The sequence below is a fragment of the Schistocerca serialis genome, chromosome 6, assembly GCF_023864345.2.
Source record: "Schistocerca serialis cubense isolate TAMUIC-IGC-003099 chromosome 6, iqSchSeri2.2, whole genome shotgun sequence".
Lineage (NCBI taxonomy): Eukaryota > Metazoa > Arthropoda > Insecta > Orthoptera > Acrididae > Schistocerca > Schistocerca serialis.
In genome coordinates, this window is record NC_064643.1 from 180,587,947 (window position 1) to 180,602,065 (window position 14,119).

General features: G+C 41.2%; 1 protein-coding gene across 1 annotated transcript in view; it reads right to left on the minus strand.

The window, feature by feature from the left end:
* Window positions 1–13,876, minus strand: part of LOC126484175 (DNA replication complex GINS protein PSF3) — a 38,759-nt gene extending 24,883 nt beyond the window's left edge. Inside the window, exons 1-3 of the mRNA XM_050107584.1 lie at window positions 13,692–13,876; window positions 12,698–12,842; window positions 1,589–1,718 (exon numbers count right to left, since the gene is read on the minus strand). Of these exons, the coding sequence (XP_049963541.1) occupies window positions 1,589–1,718; window positions 12,698–12,842; window positions 13,692–13,797 (381 nt within the window). The 5' untranslated portion in view covers window positions 13,798–13,876. The remainder of the gene's footprint in view (window positions 1–1,588; window positions 1,719–12,697; window positions 12,843–13,691) is intronic.
* Between the last annotated feature and the right edge of the window lie 243 nt (window positions 13,877–14,119).

The following is a 14,119-nucleotide window of genomic DNA, read 5'->3' on the forward strand; positions in this document are numbered from 1 at the left end:
CCTGAAGCTCTCTACAGTCTCTGGTTCTTTCAGTTTATCCAGGTCCCATCTTCTCAAATTCCAACCTTTTTGCATTTCTTCAGTTTTAATCTACAGTTCATAACCAATAGATTGTGGTCAGAGTCCACATCCGCCTTGGAAATGTCTTACAATTTAAAACCTGGTTCCTGAATCTCTGTCTTACCATTAAATAATCTATCTGAGACCTTCCAGTATCTCCAGGCTTCTTCCATGTATACAACCTTCTCATATGATTCTTGAACCAAGTGTTAGCTATGTTTAAGTTATGGTCTGTGCATAATTCTACCAGGTGGCTTCTTCTTTCATTCCTTACTCCCATTCCATACTCACCTACTATGTTTCCTTCTCTTACTTTTCCTACTATTGAGTTCCAGTCACCCTTGACTATTAAATTTTCATCTTCCTTCACTATCTGAATAATTTCTTTTATCTCATCATACATTTCATCAACATCTTCATCATCTGCGGAGCTAGTTGGCATAAAAACGTGTACTACTGTGGTAGGTGTGGGCTTCAAATCTATCTTGGCCACAATAATGTGTTCACTATGCTGTTTGTAGTAGCTTACCCGCATTCCTATTTTCCTATTTATTATTAAACCTACTCCTGCATTACCCCTATTTAGTTTTGTACTTATAACCCTGTATTCACCTGACCAGAAGTCTTGTTCCTCCTGCCACTGAACTCCACTAATTCCCACTATATCTAACTTTAACCTATCCATTTCCCTTTTTAAATTTTCTAACCTACCTGCCCGATTAAGGGATGTGACATTCCACACTCCGATCCGTAAAACGCGTTTTCTTTCTCCTGATAACAATATCCTCCTGAGTAGTCCCCACCCGGAGATCTCAATGGGGGACTATTTTACCTCCGGAATATTTTACCCAAGAGGACGCCATCATCATTTAACCATCCAGTAAAGCTGCATGCCCTCGGGAAAAATGACGGCTGTAGTTTCCCCTTGCTTTCAGCCGTTCGCAGTACCAGCATAGCAAGGCCGTTTTGGTTAGTGTTCCAAGGCCAGATCAGCCAATCATCCAGACTGTTGCCCCTGCAACTACTGTAAAGGCTGCTGCCCCTCTTCAGGAACCACATGTTTGTCTGGCCTCTCAACAGATACACCTCTGTTGTGGTTGCACCTACGGTATGGCTATCTGTATCGCTGAGGCACACAAGCCTCCCCATCAACAGCAAGGGCCATGGTTCACGGTTCTTTTTCTTCACATATTTCAATTTTCTCCATTTTATTTCCAAATCCTTCCAATTTTATCTTTTGTTTCAACTTAAACTTTTTCATTCCTTTTGTGGGACCTAAACAATTTAACCACTGTCACATCAAATTCTTTATGTACCTGATAATACCTGATAATCTACCTGATTCAAGTTGCTCAGTGATTCTTTTTTCTTTTCACCAATGGTGCTTTTAACTCCCCCGTCAATCCATATTTTCTCCCTTCTTCTGACGATGGAAGATTTTATTCAACAGTGGATATTTCAGACATAAAAATATCTTTCAGAGTAAATGTAAATATCAGTTTCTTAAAGAATTTTGAAAATGGTGTACCTTTACAAGAATTTCCCTGATCTCTGGACCCTCACGGTGTCCCAGAAGTGATATGTAGATGCCAAACTCGTAAAAATATGCACCAAACTTGTAGAGATCTACTACACAAGAATCTGCCTTGAGAATTTCCCTGAAACAAAATATTATGACAGTTACAAACAACACAATGACAGAGCAGACTACAAATAATAAGAATGAACCAACACATTCAAGTCATAACACAGTGCTAGTTTGGTAAATAGTGCTACATAGTAAAATCTGGAGAACTATGTGATACTTTACTAATGGGCTGTTGTGAAAGACAGCAAACACAACCACTATGTAATCAGTTGCTGGTAAATTTTAAACGGAAGTATCTGTCAACTTAGGATACTCCCACAAAAGCTCAGGTAGCGTTTTAACAAAACTTGAACATTTATTCCCAGTTTACAAAGTTCCAGAACTAATAACCACATTACCAAAAGTTCGCACTTCTCGTGTTTTTATGTGAAATACCAACTAAATAGAGTTCCCTCGCTGATTGGATAGTGGAGGTTCAGCTGTCTCAGCATAAAGGCTCTCCACGGGGCTGGTGTAAAAAGCTCCAGATGCTAAATGCAATCCATGGTGGTTGACAGAGTCTAGATGCCAAAGAATAGATGGCTGTTCAGAGGAGTAACCTATGCTTCCAATGTCCAATTCAAGCACACTAAGGTGCGACACAGGCGGAGGAGGACGACGACTCGGTCCGCTTCCAAGGAGGGACCACTCAGAACACGGAGTGTTGAGGGATCGCACATTGCGAGTCAAAAGATATGAAATGTGGGAAGACCAGCACAGTTTTCTGTCAAACATAAGTCTCAAGAATTTGGCAATGTCAGCGAACGGAAGGTAGACAGGGCCTAGATGTAGGGATGGCGGATAAAACTCTGTATGATGCCAAAAATTTTAACAGATGGTCTTGCTGGGAGAAAATCTGAAGCCGGTTTCGCTGTTCCATGAGTGGAAGCAATCGAGAGATCCTTGAAGATGTTGTTCAAGAAGGCTGGTCCATTGAGAGCTGTAGTAGATTGTAAAATCATCGACAAGGAGGGAGCCCGAGACATCGGGAAGGAGATAATGGATAATTGGATTTATGACCATGGCAAACAGTACAATACTTAGCACGAAGCCCTGGGGCATCTCATTTTCTTGGGTGAAAGTACGGGAGAGAGTAGTGATCATCCACACCTTAAATGCTTAAGTGTGCGCTCTGTCATAAATTCAAGGATGAAAAGGGATAGCCGACCTCAAAAGCCCCAAGAGAACAGTGTGCTGAAGATGTCTGTCCTCCAACAGGTATAGTATACCCTCTCCAGACCAAGCGTTATAGCTACCGTTTGGCATTTCCTGAGAAAACTGTTTATCATGTAAGTGGAGAGAGTAACAAGATGATCAACTGTGGAACAATGCTTTTGGAAACCGCATTTGGCAGGTGTTAAAAGGTTTCGGGACTCCAGCCACCAGCCTAAACGGCACTTTACCATACACTCCAAAACCTTACATACACTACTCATGAGAGAGATGGTGCGATAGCTAGAGGGGAGATGTTTATCTCTTTCCAGTTTTCGGAACAGGAATGAAGATAGCATCCCGCCATCTTCTGAGAAAGGTACTGTAGGTCCAAATTCGATTATGAAGACAAAGGAGATAACACAGACTACGGTATGATAAATGAAGCAACATTTGGATGTTGATGCTGTCTCGTCCTGGAGTAGAAGATGGAGAGTGTGTGTTGGAGTTCCTGCTTAGAAAAAAATTGTACTACAGCTTTAGCAATTTTGAGATGAGAAAGCAAGAGGTTGCACTTCCGCTGCTCGTTTCCTCGGGAGAAAGGCTGGTGGGTAATTTGAAGAGCTCAAAATCTCAGCAAAGTGCTCACCCAATGAGTTAGAAATTGCGACCGGGTTCACTTAAGTACCTCGCATGACTGTTAACCCAGAGGTCAGGGAGAAACTAGACATGCCGGACAACTGTTGAATTCAACTCCAAACTACAGATGAGGGAGTGAAGGTGTTAAAGGAGCTGGTAAAGAAGTCCCAGCTTGCCTTCACCCTATTGCAGATGATGCAATGGCATCGTGCACATAACTGCTTATAGTGGGAACAGTTGGCCAACATAGGATGATGGCGAAAAACACAAAGAGCACACCTCCTCTCATGTATTGTGTCATGGCATGCCTCATTTCACCAAGGAACTGGGGGGGGGGGGGGGGGCAATAGGTCAAGGGGGAGGTACAAGGTAGTGAATGTTCTGCAACTGTAAGGATAACTTCCGCAACATGAGTGACATGATCGTCGATGCTAGGAAACTGATGGATCAAATGCTGCTATAGAGGAGAAAAGTGCCCAATCGGCTTGAAACTACCAGTGTCTTGGGTGCATAGATGGCAGTTGTGGCTGTATTCGAAGGACACTCGAATGTGTATCAGCAAGAGCAAACCATTCAAAGTGCCGAGCTAGCAGAACAGTACGAACCAAAAGGTCCAAATGAGAGTAGGTTGACGTGGAGGCATACAAAAAAGTAGGTTACCCTGTGTTGAGGCAAACAAAATCCACTTGGTGGAAGAGATTGATCAATAGGGAGCCTCTCAGACAAGGACATGGAGATCCTCAAAGCAGGTAGTGGGCGTTCAAGTCCCCAACCAACAAATAGGAGAGTGGGAGCTGACCAAGGAGATGAAGGAGATGGGCTCTTGCCATTGGTGTGGGCGTGGAATGTAAATGGTAGAGAGAGGTGTATCCACAAAGGAAAAGACATACAGTGGCAGCTTGGGAGGAACTGTTGAAGGGTCTTGGGTGATAATGGGTAGTATCATGAAGAAGAATCATATCCCCCAAGTGTTGGAGTGGCATCAACAGAGTGGAGATCAAACCGGACTGACTGGAAATGAGGGAAGACAAAGCGATAATGCAGACATAGCTTTGTTTCCTACAAACAGAAGACAACTGGGATCGTAAGAGGATTGACAATTCATCCCGATTGGAGCGAATTCCGCAGATATTCCAATGGATAGACACAGGGTGGCCAGAAAAGGGAAAAATATCACCATGGTTGCCATCAACTCAACGACCGCTGAGAGTTGGCAGCCGACGGCATGGAAAGGCATTCAGCCAAAGGCAGAAGATCTGATCCATGGATTGTTTGGGGACAGCTCCTGCCGCCAGTAATCGGCTGGTTGATCAGCCACCAGCGGTGTGTCTCGGCGACACGGAAGACGGCTGAGGACGGCTACCGCTGGGTGGCACTGTAGAAGACACATGCCGTGGCGGAGAAGGAGAGGAACTTCCTTATGAGCCTTCTTGGAAGCAGGACATTGAGATGGAAGAGGAGTTGATGGATGTGAGGCCTGGGTACGTAAAAAATCTTCACAATAGGTGCTTTTTTGGAAGTTCGGACGTCCGATTTTGAGGTCTGTGATTTAGCAAAAGCTGATGAAGGTTGAGCCTTAGAGTGAGCTGGTGATAGTGGGGAGGTGGAACGGGCGATCTTTGAGATGGCCGATATGACGACCGTGGCACTAAAGGTGAGATTGCAAGTCTGCGTGGCTACCTCCTTAGTAGAGCGAGGAAAGGCAGGGACAGTGCCTGTATTTACCCACTGGGAGCACAGTGGGCTTTCTACTGGCAAATAACTTACCTTTTCCTTCAATTGGATTTCCTGAATAATGCGTTCATCTCTAAAAATAGGGGAATATCTAGAAGCAGCATGGTCGCCCATATAGTTGAAGAAACAAGTAGATGGAGGTGGACAATCACTCTCATGGGCATCGCTCCTACAGGTAATGCATTTGGCCATATTGGAACACAACTGGCTGGTATGATTAAACAACTGGCACCGATAGAAACGTGTAGGGTTGGGGTTGTAAGGTCAAACTGAAATTATCTCATATCCCACTTTAATGTTTGATGGAAGCTGAACTCTGTCAAACGTCAAGAAGTGAGTGCGGATCGCTACCAATTCCTTTTCAACCCTTTTCATGACTCGATGTACGGCCAGTACGCCCTGATCAGAAAGGTAATGTTGAATGTCCTCATTGGATAATCCATCAAGCGATCTTGTACAAACCACCCCGCGCGATGAATTTCAGGTATGGTGCGCTTCTACCCAGGCAAAGAAGGTGTGTAGCAGTGTAATTCGAAGCAATTTATGTTCCTGGAGTGCACTATCTGTTTCTAACTACAAGGTGTCATTTCGTAACCAGGAACAAGACTTTCAAGACCTACAGTTGCGTCAACATCCTTCTGAATAATGAAAGATTTGACTGCGAAGAAGTCTTGACCTTCATCAGATGGAGAAACAACTAGGAACTTTGGCACTGAAAGAAGAATTGTCCATGGCTGAGACTCATCTAGCTTTCTCTTGTGGGCAGAAATTGTAGAATTAGAAGAAACCATTGTGAAAGTATCCACCATGATTACTGGCATCTCCGGCTGTGCTCTCCTTCCAAGTGAGGACCCTCTCTGAGGGCACTCCCGCCTTAGGTGATTGTCCACATCTCAGGTCACACCTCCCGAGAAATGGCACATTCGGAAGGTACTAGCTCAGGTAATCATCGCTCCCTGGACGTGGCCTTTACCAAGGGGTACGTACGTGTCCTACTTCTCTACCCAAGGCGGGGAATTACACGTTACCCCATCACCTGGTTACACATGGGAACATGTGGGTCAGCCTTCAGGCACGCACAGGGAGGAAAGAACGAGAAAGGGAGGAACAAAGAAAAGGAAAGAAGAGAAGAATTGACAAATGCCGCAGCGGAGAAGAAGGTAAAGAAAAGAGTCCAGGAAAAGAGAACAAAGTAAGGATAGAGGCTTTCCAGTAGAGAGATAAAAGAAGAGAAACCCCGTCTTACAGTCCCAAGTGTCCATCTCTGGACGCAGGCACAAAACATATTCCCGAAGAGAGGAATGGGGAAGGGGTGGGGTGGGGAGGAAGGATTGGGGACATAGAGGGATGTGGAAAGGGAAGGTATGCAGCCCGGAAAGGAATGAGAGCTGCACTAGCTTGGGGCCCCGTGCTTGCCACGCATGTATCCACAAAAGAGTTTTGGACCCTATGAGGAGCTGAGGGAATGTAGCTGTCATTTACAAGTACAATGTTTTCGTCTTCAGGTCATTTACGAGTGAAAATTTATTTTCTTGGGTATTACTTGCATTAAGTAACTAAGTACAGGGTTATTCTAAGTGATGAACCCATTTTCAAAACTTCGTATTAATACAAGTACAAATCCAAAATGAGTAAGTTTTATACTAATGAAAAGAGGAAGTTTCAAAGTTTTTTGTCATTATCTTTGATATAAATTTAATAATTTGTAATTAGGTTTTAATATTTATTTAATAATTAGAAATGTGATAAATTTTATAAGTGTTCAATGCGGCCACCATTGGCTGCACGGCAAACATTGATGCTGTAGCCAAACTTGCCTCAAACACACAAAAGTGTATCTGCTGTTACTGAGTGCATGGCAGCATGGCTGTAGATCATTCAGAGTGGTTGGTAGAGGCGGAACTTAAACAGCTTCATTCACATAACCCATAAGACATAATCGCAGGGTGTGAGATCAGGAGATCTCAGTGGCCAGAGGTGCAGAGACAAGTCCTCAAGAGCCCTGCGACCAATGCAGTGCTGAGGAAGGGAGTCATTCAAAACGCCTCGTACATCATGGTGCCAATGGGGTGGAGCTCCAGCCTGTTGGAAAATGAAGACCTTAAGGTAGAACGTCGCTAAAAATTTCATGCTGTAGGAATGCGTCATCCTCCATTATTGGTAGCACATAACCACAAAATGTGAGATGCTTTTCTTTTTCATTGGGGCTGAGAGCCTGCACAAGCTCTAAGTGGTAGGGCTTGTACAGCAAATGCTGTCTCAGAACTTTCCATACAGTTGGTTGGGGTATTCCAAGTTCTTGACTGGCTCTATTGGGACTGCGCACAAAACTTTCTTGAATCTGTCGGACATCATCCTCTGACACATGCGGTAGGCCTGTGCTTTTTCCTTAAACTTTGAAACTTTCTCTTTTTATTGGTATAAAGCTTGTTCATTTTGGATCTGTACTTGAATGCATACGAATTTTTGAAAATGGGTTCATCATTTAGAATAACCCTGTAAACTGTGCTTCATCAAATAATACTGATAATAAAAGTTTTTTTTAACAACTTGTGGGTCTAAATTAATAGGGACGAAGTGCTGAGCAGTTAGCAATGATTTATTGGGAAAAGTACAAATTCCAAACATAAGGTGACAGGCTGTATACCAAAATTACAAGCTTTGTATGAACAAAACCATGTAACCTTTTGGCGAAGCATCTAATTTGTCTTCTGAACAAAAACTTGAAAATATTCCATACATTAAATCACGAAGTAGGATCATCAGTAGATATTAAAGTGGTTCCAGCAGGAGTTGATCATATCTCAGAAACTGTCAATACCAGGATTAAACTGTTTGTTTTCGACGAACCAAAATTTTTTTTTTACTGCAATAATAAGTTCCTTATGACAGATCCTTTACAGTGGTATGAAAATGAAGATTTCACCAATGATCTGCACCCAGTATGCTGTTACAGCTTCTCCACTGACAACATAATACTTTTATACTGGCATGTCCATCTCTCGTGACGTCTAGTCATCAATTCTGCATTACGTGGGGGTGGGGCAGATACTTTTGATCAGCCATGCTGAGACTGGTTTCAGTGACCATGAGGTAGTTGTAGCAATAATGATTTCCAAAATACAAAAGTTAATTAAAACAAGTAGAAATATTTACATGTTCAGTAAACTAAATAAAGAGGCAGTAGTGTCATACATCTCAAACAGGAACTCAAAACTTTTGCTTTTTGGCAGGAGTGTGTATATCAACTGCAGCTCAAGTGTAAAAGAGTAGTTGATTATGCACTGGATCAATTTGTATAGAGTGTTTATAAATAAATGATGCAGTTTTAAAAGTTAATACTAAATCAATTTATTATTTTATACGAGCAAACCTGACAGTACAAGCAGCAGCAACTGTCCAAGGTTTTCATGGGCCACGCACTGTTCGCTTGTCATGCTTACTACGTAATCGTTTCCGAGACGGCATTGCGACAGAAAATGGTATTGTGTGGTTACAGTGCAACATGAGTTTCATGCATGGTTTAGGAAGGACCCACGCCCAGAATAACAAAGGTAGGTGACACCAACAGTTCATAGGAACCAGATGCCTTTGTATGTGGAAGAGTTCTCCTTGACCTCATGTGTCAGATGCAAATGTTGAAAGAGTGCACGAGGCATTTCACCACAGTCCTTCCAAGTCACTTAGTAAAGCAAACTGGGATTAGTACATACCCTAACACCAGCAGACAAAGTGAAAAGGGATGACTTTCTTGAAGGACTGCAGTTCAAATGGAGGATGCTGGTTTTGTGTAAAGATTCACCTGCTGCAATGAAGCCACATCCTGTGTAAGTCACACGATGAACACACACAATGTCCATAGCTGGAACGAGAACAAGCACATGCACTGGTAGAACATCCCTGTGACTTTCGACAAATGATCATTTTCCATTCAGTGTCACACAAGAAAGTGCCAATTTATCTATGAACAACAAATGGTGATGGGTACCTCATTTTGAGACACGTTGGAAATCTGGCTGTTACCCGAGCCAGACACCAGTTATGAAGATTACATTTTGCAACTGGCAGTGCTCCACCCCGATTTCAGAGGAATGTACAAGAATTTCTCAATCGTGTTCACCACCGATGCTGGATTGGATGTACTGCAGCAGCAGACAACAACCTTCTCCCCTGGTCACCCCATTTGCCAGATTTAATACCCTGAGATTTCTTCCAATCGGAGCTTGAGAAAGTTTACATGCTGCCAATGCCCGTATCCCTTCAGGAAGTGTGTGGCTGGATAAATCACGCACTGCACACCACAATGGAGAATATGCTACACTGAATATGAGAAGAGTTTGATTACTATGTAGATCTGTGACAGAGGGTGAACATACTGAAGGATTGTGATTAATGCATCAAGAACTTGTGACAGTTGCCACTCCTTATGCTGTAAGGTTTGTCTATATAAAGCACTAAATTGAATTACTTTTAGTTTTTAAAACCACACTGTTCATGTATAAACATCCTGTATATGGTGGAATAGATCATGATGGGAGGGACTCTCCATGATGTTTTTCTTTCGTATTCATTAGTGTTCTGACTGGTGAATGCAGCCCTCCCACCCTTTCCCATAAATTCCTCTGTCAACCTCTTCATCTTAGAGAAGCATGTGCACACTACATACACAATTATTAGTTGGATATTTTCCAATCTCTGTCTTCCCCATCAGTTTTTACCTTCTACAGCTTACCCTAGCACCATGGAAGTTATTCCCTGACATGTTAACACATCACATCATCCTGTCCCTTCTTGTCAGTATTCTCCATATGTTGAAAAGAACATATGGAAAATCTCCAGTTCCATAGATAACCTCCTCATTTTTTATCTTACCACTCCACATAATTTTCAAAATGTTTCGATTCTCTTGTATTTGAGCTTTCCCAAAGTCCACATTTTACTACCACACAGTGCTCTGCTCCAAACGCACATTCTTAGAAATTTTTTGCTACTAGTAAACCTTCTTTGATGAGCAATGCCCCCTTTGCCTCTGTTTTCTCTGTCCCCCTTGTTTTGTCTATCATGTGTTAGCTTTCTTCCAAAGTAGCAGAATACCGGTCTTTTTACAAAACATTATTGAGAAGATCTAACAATAGAAACTGCAGGTAGGCATATGAACAATATTAGGAAAAGGATAGATTTCTACACACTAGAGAGATGACACACTGAGTTGCAGTTAGGCACAACAAAAAGACTATTACACATTTATTTTTCAGTCAAAGCCTTTTTCAGAAAAGAAAACACACACACCACACACACACACACACACGTGCAAGCAAGCACACGCCAAATATACTCCAGCCGACTGCAGTACGATTCTACTGACGCTAACATACATTTAATGTGGGACCACAAGGGCAACGTAAGTGAAACTAGCACTCATACGGAAGTGTAAAGAGAGTTATTTTTTATTTGCTCCATTTGTGAGTGGGACAGGAATGAGAATGACTAGCAGTGGTACGAGGTACCCTCTGCCACGCACCGTATGGTGGCTTACGGAGTATGTATGTACAAACATAAGTACTTATTAGACTGTTCATTCCATTTAACAGGTCCTGCAAACCTTCCTCTCTTCCACTTAGGACAGCAACAAGATCAGCAAAACTTATCATTGATAGCTTACACCTTGAATTTTAATCCCACATTTCTTTCACTTCTGCCACTGTATAGATTGAATGCCAATTGCGAATGACTGCTTCCCTCCATTACAAGTGTTTCAATCTGAGTGCTAGAATCTGAGCATTCCATTCTTAACATTCCCTCTTGGTTCTTATAGATATTGTGCATTGTCCATCTTTCCCTATAGCTTACTCCTATTATACTCAAAATTTCGAACATCTTGCACCACTTTACATTGTTAATCTTGTTTTACAGGTTGACAAATCATGTTAATGTTTCTTAATTTTCTTTGACAGTCTTTCTTCTATCATTAAGCCCAATGTCAGAACTGCATTTCCAGTGTCTTTACTGTTCCTGAAGTCATAGTGATCATCACCCAACAGACCCTCAATTTTCTTTTCCATTCTTCTGTGTATTATTCTTGTCAGCAACTTAGATGCATGAGCTGTTAAGTTGACTGTGAGATAGTTATCACACTTATCTGTCATTGCTATCTTCAGGATTGTGTTGATATTTTCAGCAAGTCTGATACTAATCTCCAGTTTCATAGATTCTGCACACCAACTTGAGTAGTCATTTGGTTCCCAGTTCCTCCAATGATTTTAGAAATTCTGGAGGAATGTTATCTACTTCGTCCCTCTTATTTGATCACAATTCTTCCACATCTCTGTTAAACTCTGACTCTAATATCGGATCCCCTAAGTCTTCCATATTGATTCCCCATTTCTTCGTCTATCATGTCATCACACTTTAGCATCATTCTCACAATGAGCTAGATACTTTTAAATTGCTATAAAGTGACCCCAAAGTCATGTTTGGGTTGCTTATTAGGCTTGCTGGAAGCAATCATACTTGTACAGTAATTGAATTGTGTACCTGAGTAATTGAAATACGAAGAAAAGAAATTGAAAAGGTAAGTTTGTATCAAAGGTCAATCATGACACAGCTGCTTAAATGTAAATGCACAGTAATCAGTTAACTCAAATGAACAAGCAAAATTAAGTTGTACTGTAAGGATACTGAGAGTAGAAGTCATTGATGGAACTCACTCCAACATAAGAAAAAACATGTCTGCAACAACAGTATTGGATGGCATATACACTACTTTTTCAAAGCAAATATGACCATTATTCCAAAATAGGCAGCAAAGTTAGGTTACTGGCAGCACTGGATTTTTGACCGCACAGCCATTCCGACTGTTTGTAATTTTATAATTATTTCTATGCATGGCAGAACTGAGATTTTTTTCCTTGTTTTTTTTTTTTTACTCTTATCATAAACTGAAACTAGCAAAAATATTGTGATGAGAGACAGCTGTACCATTTACAATGTGTGTTCAATCATCGATCATAACAGTGGCTCATATTTTGCTATTACTTTGCTTCTATCATTATTACTAATTGTTGCTATCACCACAATCATTTGACTCTTTTTGCCGAGTATTAATAAAGGTAAATAAATAATCACAATTCAATTTACACTGAGCTATCTCCTTCCTACAACACATAATCCATTTTTGATTTAAAAGACACCTAACTTATAACTTCAACCTGCATAACACTTCACTTCATAACGAATGTTGCTATCCCAGAAAACAGGGCATACTGCTGTACCCCATTCTCATCATGTAAATGTTATTGAGCTAGGAATGCAACAACTGTGTTCCCACCACATGCGATTCCTTGAGCAGGATACCTGCCTGAGAACCAAAGAAATCACCCTTAAAACATAGGGCTGAACCAGGGGATTTGAGATAATTTTAATTTGTTTCTAGGATTTATTCTAACCAGCACAAAACTGTGTGTATCTGAATAAACTGTGTCATACCTGTATGCTTCCTTATACACTTTTGGAATGTCCACTGATACAATCTTCTGTCTTTGATGGCCAAGGGCACGTGCCAACCAATATGGTAGTTCCATATTAGTACCAGCATTAATATGCTCACTTTCGGAACCCTGATCGAGGAAACCTAGTAAATAAAACAATTTGCTTGATTATCTTGTTGCATTAATTACTGTTTTTTTTTTAGTGTTAAGTGTAGTCCAGACTGGAAACATCTCATCAGACTCATTTCACTTTTATGAGTAATGTATTTCAGGTGGTTATGTCGCTGTTGCTATGGTCTTTAGTCTCAAGATCGGTTGATTCAGCTCTCCACATGAGGCAATTAACACTTATTATAGCGCTTCAGCAATACATCTGTCTTCTTCATATGCACTGAGTGTAGTATCCAATTATCTGCTGATTATAACAGTTCAACATGGAGATTACTGATTATCTTGTTCAACCGCACTAAAGTTATTTGGAAGCAATTCTTTTCTGTAACAATATAGTCGTACATATGAATTAACAAGCATTTTAGTTGATTACCTCTCAGTAGTAGAATGACATTTCTCCCATAATATGCGACAATATGTAATTCTCAAGCAATCACGAGTTGGTTTCAATAAATTTTAATCGAAAGATGTAGTTGTAACATTTATAGTTATGCCAACGATAATGTTTACTCATAAAAGGAAACAGCGTCTGGTGCGAAAATTTCGCAATCTGCAGTATACCTACGATGGGGAAAAAACTAAATATTATAAGGACACAACCAGCTTCCACGCAAAATCCATATAATCTGAAAGCGAACTGGGTAGTGTTATTTAAAGCCAAACACACATTTTAAAAGGTCACCACCTGAATGAGATTTCTTTTTAATGCTATAGGCGGTCCTGTTTTTCATTTAGCGTTATCGGACCAGTTTGTGTATTACAACAGCACGAAAATCGAATAATGGCATATAAAAATCGTACCCTTTATACAGACCACTTACCTAAGCGCAACACTTGCACTTCGAATTTACATGGAACACGTTCCTGTGTTGCCATTATATCATCTATCGAAAAATAATCCGGAAAGAAGCTTCTTTCGAAAAACATTTTTCCAACAGCTGACAGATTCAACCCATCAAAGAATAACAACAAACAAAAGTGACAGGGATTTTCCCGCCACTTTCAAGTTTCAAAGTATTTCGCACAGATAATCCTACGGATTCAGCGATATTATCACAGCTTACTGCTGCACACAAAGCGAGATCCCCAGCGATGGGATCGACTTTTAGAAACCAATGTGTGGTGATGTAGATTAAGGGCCCAGGTGTCACACATTGCAGCCATTCACCCTTGTGGGCCCTCGTTGGGGAGTAATTGACGAAAAAAATTTCGGAATTTTGCGTGATGGTCAATAGCGTAAAAAGACGCA